Below are 12118 nucleotides of genomic sequence, written 5' to 3' on the forward strand. Positions count from 1 at the left end.
AGTCCTTTTCTTCAAGGCACTTCAGAAAAGTTTCTTTATAGCAAGGTTTGCCTTAGTTTGTTAAAACCTTGCAATTCCTTCATGTCTCTATTGTTATGGTTATTATCCAAACACAAAACACCACTTGCTTTGTTATGTATAAAATCTCACCAACACTGTAGGCAGCCCTGAAACCAGCACGGCTGACTGAACTGTCAGACTTAAAACGGATCCAGAGAGAGTTGGAGGACGAGCGAATCGGAGATGGCAGGGTGCTCCCACAATATTTCCCTATCAGTGGATCAGTCTCCATCCTCCCGTCACGAACCTAAAAAAAAAAGAAGACAAATGCTGGAGATAAAAAACACTCACTTTTAATTCAGGCAGGTAACAAAATAAGGCTCAGCATATCAACTGCTCACATCCCATGATGATTCAGCTCACTTTAAAACATTAAGTAAACTATAACAGGATTTGTTGTCCAAGATGGTATGGATGACGCCAAGGCACGATCATTCCGCCATGAAGTAGTAAACAAACATATGAGGTGAAGATAGTGAAGCTCACAGTGTAACCCGAGACATTTGGTGAGGCATTTTGTATATAGAGAAAATAGTTATCATATCCATAACAGTATGATCATAGAAGATTCAATATAAGTTAAATTACTTTGCAAAAAATTAAGGTCAGCTCATCAGCAGAAATCTGGAGAACTTGACTGAACATAGGAGGTAATTCAGCTATGACATTGTTGAACTAGGGACACATCTAAAAGTTGCAGGACACTGGCCCTCGAGGTCTGGATTTGAGAACCTCTGGTCTAGGATATTATCAGATACCTCACCTGTGACCGTGTCCATCTATAGAGCCTGAACCCTCCTACATAACCTGAACTTCTGAAAAGTCATGAGAGATCAAATCAAACTATGTTGTTGAATGAGCAGTACCATGACTAGTCTGAAGGACTTGAGTAGGAGACTGACAGGGGGAGAGGGGCTATGTAACACAGTTGGAAACTACAGCTCCAAGTATGAGCTGTGTCTCGAAGGTGGCGCTAGGTCCGCCCAGGAATTTCAGCCACAGCTGAATGGTATCCACGGAAGATAGAGGGATTTCTCAAACATGCATGAAAGAATCAAGACAACAGTTTCGGTATGTTTTTGATTAATAATATTATAACATGATGCTTATGCTTTTGCGCAGATTATTGTTTATTACTTTTTTAACTTTGATTGTGCTGTTTCTTAGAACAGAAATAATATATATATACAGTAAATATAAAAAAAAAAAAATCCCTTCTCACCCACCGCGGGTGGTTCTTATCCTCTGAGCTCGGGTCCTCTACCAGAGGCCTGGGAGCTTGAGGGTTCTGCGCAGTATCTTGGCTGTGCCAAGGACTGCACATTTCTGGACTGAGATGTCTGATGTTGTTCCTGGGATCTGTTGTAGCCATTGGTCCAGTTTGGGGGTGACTGCCCTGAGGGCCCCGATGACCACAGGCACCACTGTGGTCTTCACCTTCCAGGCCCTCTCCAGTTCCTCCCTGAGGCCCTGGTATTTCTCTAGTTTCTCGTGCTCCTTTTTCCTGATGTTGCAGTCGCTTGGTATTGCTACATCTACCACAACGGCTTTCCTCTGTTGTTTATCCACTATGACAATGTCTGGTTGGTTCGCCATTACCATTTTGTCTGTCTGGATCTGGAAGTCCCACAGGATCTTAGCTCTGGTCAATAGATCTATCTATTGACTGGATAGCTCAATATATATATATATATATATATATATATATACTCTAATATATATATGGCTCTAATTTTTTTTTTATACTGTATATATATAACATTACCCTGTTGTGGAACTAAAAGTTATCTTGCCGTCTTAAAGACTCTGGAGTCCACCGTTACTTGGACACTGACTCTGAGGGCTCGACTGCTTTTAAAAGAGGTCAAGCTTAAGTTCCTGTTTGTATGTGCTTAGTTTTAAGAATATATCCCATATGTTGCAAATTATGTATTTACTGTTTGACTCCAGTCAAAAGAAAAGGTGTCCAAACGTAATACTACAGACAGCAAATTACCAGGTCACCGATGAAGGTCTCAACCTAGGTCAAACTATTGAGGAAAGCTCTGGATGTGCCTAATAATTCAGATTTTCCATAAAAGGTAAAATAATTTGACTAAAAAATAATCTCACAAATGATTCAAACTGGAAATTTAAGTATAGTTAATAAGTCTTACCTCCACATAGTCAAAAGAGCAATCACTATGATTCTCCAGATCAATGTTAGTGAAGTTGAGGGCCACCTGTTCACTTGGAGGCAATGTGATCAAATAAATACACTGCCGGTTGTGGGCATAGTTGTTTGGCCAGTTGGGAGATATTAGGATCCCCTCACTGTCAGTGAATGTACCACCACAGCCAGGATCACCTTAAAAGAAAATAAAAAACATTTAGTACAATTAGTCATACACTTGTAAAGCACTTTATCAAGTCCAGTTGCTGTAACTCTGGTATTAATACATTCAATTTAAATTGTTTATTCCATTCCATTATTGGCTCTAGTACACTAAACATAGTCCACTGTACTATGTTCAATGTACTACAGTGAACATAGTAACGAAGAATTCAACTAATTCTTCATGACTCAAAAAATTTAAGGCAAGTTATTTTGACTTTTTTTTAACGCAGATGCAGCTTTTTCTGTCATGAAACTGTGGTCTGAGGTGGTGAGGCAGACGCAGTGGACCCAGTTGCTGAAAGAAATGATGACGGATTAATGGTGAAGAATGCACAAATAATCTCAAAATCCAGGCAGCACAGCTAGAGCGGAAAGGCTCTACCAGGTAGCACTGGTAACAAACAAAAACCAAAAGGAACAAGACAGAATCAACAGCCTGGTACGACAAGGACCCGACAAAGACACAGAAACACAGGTGGCAATAAATACACAGAGAGTAATCACTGAACGAGACACACCTGGGAACAATCAAGGGGTAGGCAGGACAACACGGAGACTCAAAAGACACAGAAACCCAAAATAAACACACAGAAAAACTCAAATCAACACAGAGAAAACCAAATCCTTACATTTTATGATTTGTAACTTAGCACCTTGGAAATGTTTAGATGGCATAAAAGGCATATAGATTGGATAGATGGATAGAATGATATTCAGTTAACCTGATACTGAGCTGTAAAGAACCAGCCTAGACTACATCTTGCTAAACTGTACTATCATGGTAACAAATGAGACCTTTTATAGTAACCAGTATTTACTTTTACACTTTTATGTTTGGGTCATCAGCAGAGGTCGGTGGTAACTAGCTATATACTTGAGTAACTTTTTGGTAAAAGTGTGCTTTTAGAAGTAGCTTTATTACACTGTACATTTTACTTTTACTTGAGTAATGATGAAGTATTGCTACCCACTACCAGATTTGTGGCAACTACCAGAGGGTAGTAAACCTAGGGTAGTAAACTGAGGTAGTGCTAGTCTTACTTGATTACATTTTTGGCTACTCAGCTCTGGCCACCAGGTACTTACTAGGTGATGTTGTGTATGTGATGTGGAAGCCTCTGTCAGAGACTGTAAAATCAGAGTGAAAGTGGATCCATGCAGCTGGCCCAGTTGTTTGCAGAGGTGGTGGTGATGCAGTATTGCAGTATTTCCCAAGAACCGGGTCTTCTGATAGAAGGCCATCCCGAATCTGCAACATATAAACAAGTCATTTGAAAGATATGCTAGGTTAAGCTAAAAGCACACAACCACAGAAAACAGTTTATGTTATTTTAGTACTTTGATTCAGAAATTGGACAAGATTTGCCTTTTTGACCTGTTGTGAAGCTCTAGAATACCAGAGATAAATGTGGTGTGTTTTACTTGCTGTTTGTACCTCCAGAAAATCATAGTTGCAATCAGGATGCTGTTCTATGCTAAGAGTCCCAAATGCAAATGTAATAAGCAAGCCAGGATCCACAGAAACTGTCCAGTAGCAGTCTCGTCCAGGCGGATAGTTTCCAGGGTAACCAGGTGAGTTTATATTGCCATAGGAAGCAGTCAGATCACCACCACACACTGAGAAGACACAAAGAATTCAACTTCATTGTTTCTGTTTGAAGCCCACCAGAAATCAAAACATTTTTGTTAAGCTTTTAAATGATTCTTAAAATTTGAAAATGATTGACTCAGCCAATTCAGAACAAATGTCTCCAAATACCTGGGTCTTTGGACTCCCACACGATTGTGAAGCCACCAGCATTAATAGAATGATCTGAACGAAACCAAAAGTACAAAGAATTGTGGGAGCTGTAAAGTTCTTGAGGATTATTTTGGCCACAGTATTTTCCAAGTATGTAAGCAGAGGGATTATCCCCATCATGAATCTGTAGAAAGTCAAAGTTGCAGTTGCTGCTGCTCTCCAGATGAAAGAATGGAAATGTGATGCGCAGAACCTGTAGAAGAGAGTGCACACAATTTCAAGAATGAAGTCAAATTCTAATAATAATGTCTTATTTTTACATTTGGTTCAAATATTGTAATGTCACCTGAGGAATGACAAAAAATACTTTTCATCCATAGTGAGTATATTTATAGTTAAACTGTCATTTTTCAATTGAACATACTTAGTGTGGCTCAAATCAGCGATACTTAGTTTGAAGAGTTTTCCACTCCTATCAGTTACGTGGTAGCAGCTCCTATTTCAGTACCCACTTTGCTGGAGTTCCAAGCATACAGAGTCAGGCTGAAAATGCTTGGTCACTGATTGACCATGGGCCAAATGGCAAGAATCCAAGTTTTAAGCAGACACTAAGATACCTTATTCGGATCAGTGCGGACCACCCAAGTACAGCTGACCAGGTGATCATATTCATCATGACCTGGGTTGTTGGGATAACTGAAAGAACCAGCAGGACCAGTCAGCTGGCCTCCACACTCTGCAAAATGAACCCAGACTTACATCAGACACTTTATATATATTTATATATATATACACAGTATAATGGGTTGGTATTATTAAAGCAGACAGGCTGAAGCAAAAGGTAGATGTGAGAGATTTAATTACAAAATAACAAATAAACTTCAAGGAAGACAAAAGGAGCTGAAACAAGCACACGGATTAAAGGAAAAAGCAAGGAGTGAGAGGAGAAGTGTTTAATTACAAGGAGAGTACATCCTAGCCAGCAAGGTGAATGGGCTGGCATCATTAAAGATGAAATAGTTGGACCTTTTCAGGTTGAAGATGGATTCAAAATCAATTCCCAAACCTGCTGCCAGTTTTTAGAAGACACTTTCTTCAAGCAGTGATACAGAAAAATGTCTGCATCTTTCAAGAAGACCATTGTTTTTATGCAGGACAATGCTCCATAACATGCATCAAACTACTCCACTATGTGTCTGGCCAGTAAAGGTCTTAAAGATGAAAGAACAATGAAGTGGCCCCGTTCCTCACCAGAACTAAACCCCATTGAGAACTTGTGGGCCCTTCTTAAACAGTTCACATCTCTGATCAGTGTCTGGGAGGCTGTGGTTGCTGCTGCACTAAAGGTTGATCGTCAACAGATCAAGAAACTGACAGACTACATGAGTGGAGGACTTATAACTGTTATTGAAAAGAAGGGTGGCTATATTGGTCACTGATTTATTTTTCAAATGTCAGAAATGTTTGTCAATTTTGAATTGTATATTTATTATTCTCACTTTAACAGATGACAATAAACAAGTGAGATGGGAAAAGTTTCAGTTTAAATTCAGTTGGATAATAATCCTGCACACATAAATATTGTTTTAAAAAAGCCACAATCTCACTTTTACTTTCTTAAATATTCAGGTTTGAGAGGTTATTAACATTTTTGGATTGACAGAGAGCGCTGTAGATGTTCAACAATAAAATTAATCCTCAAAACCAGAACTTGCATAATAATTGTGCACAGAGTGTATATATTAATCTATTCTTGAATATTCTCTGCCTCCAGTCTCTCTTTTATGCCATTCCTTATAGTTTCGCTTTAATCCTCCCAGTTTTGTACCTTGTTGTGGGGTCTGACAGAATGGGCCTGTCCACTGGGCAGTACAGGTACATGTGAATCCATTAATGCTGTCAGTGCAGGTTCCTCCATTTTGACAGGGGTTGCTCAAGCATTCATTGATATTCTGATCACAGTGAATTCCTTGCCAGCCAGGGTTGCAGTTGCAGATGTAGCCAGATGCTGAAGTGGTGCTCTGCAACACACAGACATTAAAGAATGAAACTACATTTAGTTTCATTTTAGACTTAATTCATTTAATTTGGGGTCTAGCTTGTGATATGACCAAGCTGCAAATGCTTCTTTAATTGAATAACTTACCTATATTTAAAAAGGTAGGTATTTTTCCCCCAAAATATTTCAAAGTATTGACAAAAATAAAATTAATAATGAATCTAATTTAAAGATTTCCATTATACCTGTAAATGTATTTTATAATGAAGCAGAATACATACCCGATGGCAAACATGCATGCTAAAATACTTCTGAGCCTATCAGCACATCCTTTTAAGGAACTTGACTTGAGATGAAAGGAGATACTTCTGACATTTCCTTTTTGCTTTTCTTTGAAGGTACACCTAGATCAGTGCTTCTAATGCTACGATACTGATGTCTGAGAGCAAGTTAAAAAGGTAAGTAAAGCTCCTCTTTTTGCTGCAATGAAGTTGTAAACCTCCCAAACAATGCAAGCTAGTGCCACCTATTTTAGCTTCACGGATATGGACAACCCAATGGAAGTGTTCTGTCAGTCTCAGCTCCCCACTGGAGCAGCTATGCTTGTCTTAGTACTGGGTTTTGAAAGGAAAATCTATTTTTATGTGTCTGTTTATACGGAGTCCCAGGTCCTGTCTGGGGTTTTATTCTATGAAACAAATGTCATTTTTTTCCATTGGTGTAATCCAGGACCTGTAACTGTGATCATCTCTCCAGTATAAATATTGAGCTGTTGGATATAACTTTTTGTTAAGAATAACCCCTGAGAGACTTCTTTCAGTAGTAGTGTACATTGAACGATCAGCTGTGTGTCGCGTCATAAGCTGAGTTGTCACTTAGCTACAGCCATTACACACCAGAGTTTACTCTGACACTCATTTGTCTTCTAATCTTTCAGTGCTTCAAACAGTCTATCACCTGCTCCATCAGAGGAGGTTAAACATTTGATTTAATATCAAAGACACACCCAGCTCCTGTGGACAGCCTCCTTCTACTAAGGCAGATCATCATGTATTCTTTCTATACCTATCTTTATGTTTAATCTCTAGTTTAGGGGCAGCCTTACACCAAACAAAAGGGGTGGATTTCATTTTGTTTTAATAAGTTCAGTTCAGGATCAAGGCTGTTATTTTTCTCTGCAACCTTTACCCACAGATTTTCAGTCACATCTCAAATATTTCATCTAGAATATTACAAACCGTCTTGAGCATGATTTTCATCAAAGTATACAGAGTCTTCAGTGAGTCTTCTTCAACGTTTCTGTAATACTGGCCTCTACAGGAGATGTTAATTTGGTTAATATCCCTGTGGGATTAATTAAGTAAATTTTAATTGAAAATTAAATTAATTTAAAAGGAATACAGTGTTCCAACATCTTCCCAATTTTCTGGAAGTTTGTTCAAGATTTGTGGTGCATAGAAGCTGAATAGTGTTTCTCTATGTTTGATTCTGGTTTTATTGATGCAGAGTAGGAAAAAACCTGAAGACCTAAATAGTCTGGAAGGTTGATACAACAACAGCAGATCTTTAATGTATTGTGGTGCTAAGCTGTTCAGTGATTTATAAACTAACAGTATTTTAAAGTCTATTCTCTCAGTGTTAGGACTTTAGGTCTGGGGTGATGTGCTCTATCTTCCTGGTTTTAGTCAGAAAACCAGCAGCAGCATTCTGGATAGATTTTTTTTAGGCAAACCTTGGTTCTGCATCCACTGTTGCAGAAATTGATGTGACTGACGATAAACACATGGATGAGTTTCTCTAGATCTCGCTGAGACAATAGTCCTCTAATCATGAAAATGTTCTTCAAGTGATAGAAGGCCGACTTTGTAGCTGTCTTTATGTGTCTCTGAAGCTTCAGGTCTGAACTTCAGAGCTTTTCTTATTTTAACATGCACAACATGCACATGTGCAGCTAGGATGCAACTCTCTTACCGTACAATGTCCATTGACACAAGGGTTGTTAGTCTCACAGATGTTGCTTATCTGGGTGCAGCCAGATGGACCATAGCCATTGCCTGTGTATCCTTGTGGGCATGTACACAAAGGGAATGCTGAACCTGGTACATGTTTAAGAATAAAAAAGGATAAGACAAAGATCCGATGAGCTTTTGCTGACCCTATTCTTGATCATAACTTATGTACAAAAATCCATTTATTTAGTGTATCATGGGCAGTAAAATGTCTCTACTTTTAAACAAAATTATACACATTTTGAAACATCTCTCTTTAGCTAGTTTAACATGCTTTATATCCTACATGATGTTCTAAAATCAGAGACACTTGTTTACCTGGGTTGGAGGAGCAAATAGCTAGAGGATGACATCCTCCGTTGTTGGAAGAACAGATATTACTTTGTGTGCATGTTCTCCCATCCCCCTCATAACCTGCACAAATACAAGGCAAAGCATTAAAAATTAATTGCTTATTTCCAGCTTTGTAAAAGTGCACACATTTAATTTTTTATTACAGATATATACAGTGATTACTTGTCATATCTGTGAATGCAATACATGTTTCATTAATCAGTACATCTGTAAATCTACAATTGCAAAAGCAATAACTGTACAGTTATACCAGGGGGGCAAGAACCACAGTGGAATGAACCCATAGTATTCATGCACTGGACCACTGGGGTAGTAGAGCAGCCACCATTATTTGTCAAACATTCGTCCACATCCTGACAGCTGTAGCCATTTCCTTGCCAACCTGAAATATACAATAAATCAAGAACATATACGTTTAGACACACTGTTGTCCAAGTTTAAGTAAAGTAAGTAGATATTTAGTGTGGTAGCAAAAACAGAAGAAACTATTGGAAGGATAACTGCAAACAGAGAATTTAAAGTAGGGGCATTCAACTCCAGTCATTGTGGGTCTTTGCTCTACACCTTTTAGATGTGTCTGGTATAACAGACTTCAACCAAATGGATAAATTACCTTTCTGTTATGCAGATGAGTTGAATACATTCTAAGCTTGTTATCCTCAAGCCCCACATTCATGCAAGGATTCATTACAAGAGTATAAAGTGCTGGAAGTGATAGCTTTGCAATTTTATGCACAAAATGAGCTCATTTTAGATTTGATGCTTGGCATGGGTCTAGTTGGGACAACTCAACACAACTGACTGGACTGGATTCCTGACCCTAAGACTTAACTTGCAGTTAAGTCTTAACTTAACTGCAAGTTAAGACTTGCAGTTAAGTCTTAACTTAACTACAAGTTAAGTTAAGACTTAACTTGCAGTTAAGTCTTAACTTAACTGCAAGTTAAGACTTGCAGTTAAGTCTTAACTGCAAGTTAAGACTTAACTTAACTTAACTTGCAGTTAAGTTAAGTCTTAACTTAACTTAACTGCAAGTTAAGTTAAGTTAACTTGCAGTTAACTTAACTTAACTTAAGTTAACTTAAGTCACGTGGGTGACGTGGGTGGTGACGTCACCCACGTTGGTGGGAGACAACGTTGCATGTCTCTCACCAATTTCCTGTCTTGTGACTGACAATGAAGGTCTCTAGTGCAGCAAAAGTTTTTGAAATAGAATAGTTAGAATAGGGGCAACAAATGAGTGAAAAAGTATTTGTGGGCATAAGGGAGAAGATCTCTACATGGTGTTTGAGGTCTCCTGGTCCTCACACGATACTGCAACACTCATTGGCATGACTGTCATTAAAATTACTAAATGCATCTTGAAATACTTCCAGAAACCATTGTTGGTAAACACAATCCGCCGTGCCATCTTGTGAGGCCGTGATGCCAATAGGAGGCCATTGAACACTGTTCAGGAGTGTTGCTGTGTCCTGTGGGCCAAGACCAGGGGTGGGCAACTCCAGGCCTGGAGGGCCGGTCTCCTGCAACTTTTAGATGTATCTCTACTTCAACACACCTGAGTCAAATAATGAGGTCATTAGCAGGACTCTGGAGAACCTGACTGCAGTTAGGTGATTCAGCTGTTGGATTCAAGTGTGTTTGATCAGGGAGACATCTAAGAGTTGCAGGACACCGGCCCTCGAGGACCAGGATTGCCCACCCCTGGCCAAGACTCACTTGATATGGACTGTTTCAAAGTAGGTTCTTGTTCTGCGTAGTGTAGGGATGCAAGTTATGTAGTAACGAGTAAATCTAAAGTTGGCTGATCTTATTGACTGACTAATGATCAATGGATAAATGCCCAGATAGCAATGGTAATCCAACGTTGACTTATAGACAGAAAGGAATTTATGGTTAAGATCGATGAATGATGATGAATAAACCATCAAACAATCATCCAATTCTAGCCAATTAACTAATGTTGAAAAGATGCCATTGAATCAATGTTGTTTTGTGATCAAATTCTAATGATTAAAATGCTAACATTTGATCCAGTGTTTTCAACACTGTTCCTCCAGGCACACTGCCCTGCAAGTTTTAGGTATTTCCCTAATTCAACACATGATTTCAATTGATGGCTGATTAACAGGGTTTTGCTGAATTGAAAAAATCTGAAAACATGCAGGTCAGTTTGACTTGAGAACCAGGGTTGGAAAAAACTGTTAATGTTGAATCAAAGTAAGCTGTTAATCACCCACTGATTTAATCCGGGTGTGGCAGAAGGGAAACGCCTAAAACATACAAAGCAGGTGGGCTGAAACAGTGATCTAAACCTGCTAATCACTGATTCAGTTTTTTGATTCTTGGATTGGTAACTGGTTAACCAGACAAATTACTAGCTGTGTGGAATCTTTATCAGCATATGGACATTTTTGAATGAATTTGATCATCAACTTATTTGGAAATGTTTGCGGTTGATGGAAAATGTAACCAGGTATTCGATGGAAGTTTATATATATATATATATATAAATATAATGATAGCCAAATGAAGCCTTTTCTTGGATTTCTATTGGCTCTCTGATTCCTTACATTTTTTACTTATCAGGCCAGAATTTTACTCTTCCAACAGCATTAAGTCTGTTTCTGCTGTGCAAGACTGATATATCTTTGCAGAGCAAAGACATAGTGGAAATTTCAAGAAGGTGAGAATTTTGGAGGGGAAGGGGTTTGATAGGTTTATTTTGTCATAACCTGCAAAGATAAACTCATGAGTAAATGAACAGGAGGATAATTTTCCTAACAGGGTTAATTATTTTTATTTAAGAATCTTGTGAGTGATCATCTCGAAATCTTCCCACATGTCAGATTTTTTCTTCTTGCTGGCTCCATTTCAATCAAGTTTATTTGTGTAGCACATTTCAGCAACAATGCAGTTTCAGAGTGCTTTACACAATAAAAACACACAAATAAAAAGTCATAAAATACACCATAATCAACAATTGAGAAAACCGGTAACAAACATTATATTTTGATGAATCCCATCATCAAAATCATTAATACACATGAACTATGGTCAAGGTTCCTTTTATTTTGGCCACTGCTGAAAACAAATATTCCTCTGATGCGTGATCAAATACATTAACCCATGAAGCGGCACGGCTCATCACGCTTTTATTTTGAAAACCGACACGCAAAATGAAGCAGTCACGTGACCCATGCGAGGCATCGTTTGTTGTCAGTCACGTGGTTTTCAGCAAGACGACACAAGCATCGAAGCGGGGCTTCATCTGACACGCCCCCTTTTTACTGTACACGCCTCAAAGCCTGACTTCAGATGGCCCATCACTACTGTATATATACTACTATAAATTGTACTATAAATTATTTATATACTATAAATCATTTTTTCAACTCCCTAAGTTCTATCTTTAGGTCTTCCGATAAACAGGCCTTTACTTTAAATATTGATCGCCTCATTTTAACATGAGTGCACCATCATAACTGTGACACTATGCTGCAGTTTGACAGGTAAATGTGAATATATATGTGAACTAACATTAAGATGAATATTCATGAATATTCATTAGCATGTCC

General features: G+C 38.5%; 1 protein-coding gene across 2 annotated transcripts in view; it reads right to left on the bottom strand.

Moving 5' to 3' along the window:
- The window catches only part of cubn (cubilin), a 180556-nt gene that overhangs the window by 156931 nt on the left and 11507 nt on the right, over positions 1-12118 (bottom strand). For both annotated transcript variants that reach the window (XM_023326227.1, XM_023326226.1), the window contains exons 9-18: positions 8791-8922; positions 8505-8600; positions 8149-8273; positions 6007-6199; positions 4796-4914; positions 4197-4431; positions 3873-4054; positions 3524-3686; positions 2217-2407; positions 151-307 (exon numbers count right to left, since the gene is read on the bottom strand). In XM_023326227.1, the coding sequence (XP_023181995.1) occupies positions 151-307; positions 2217-2407; positions 3524-3686; positions 3873-4054; positions 4197-4431; positions 4796-4914; positions 6007-6199; positions 8149-8273; positions 8505-8600; positions 8791-8922 (1593 nt within the window). The remainder of the gene's footprint in view (positions 1-150; positions 308-2216; positions 2408-3523; positions 3687-3872; positions 4055-4196; positions 4432-4795; positions 4915-6006; positions 6200-8148; positions 8274-8504; positions 8601-8790; positions 8923-12118) is intronic.

This window comes from Xiphophorus maculatus, chromosome 21 (assembly GCF_002775205.1).
Source record: "Xiphophorus maculatus strain JP 163 A chromosome 21, X_maculatus-5.0-male, whole genome shotgun sequence".
Classification (NCBI taxonomy): Eukaryota; Metazoa; Chordata; class Actinopteri; order Cyprinodontiformes; family Poeciliidae; genus Xiphophorus; species Xiphophorus maculatus.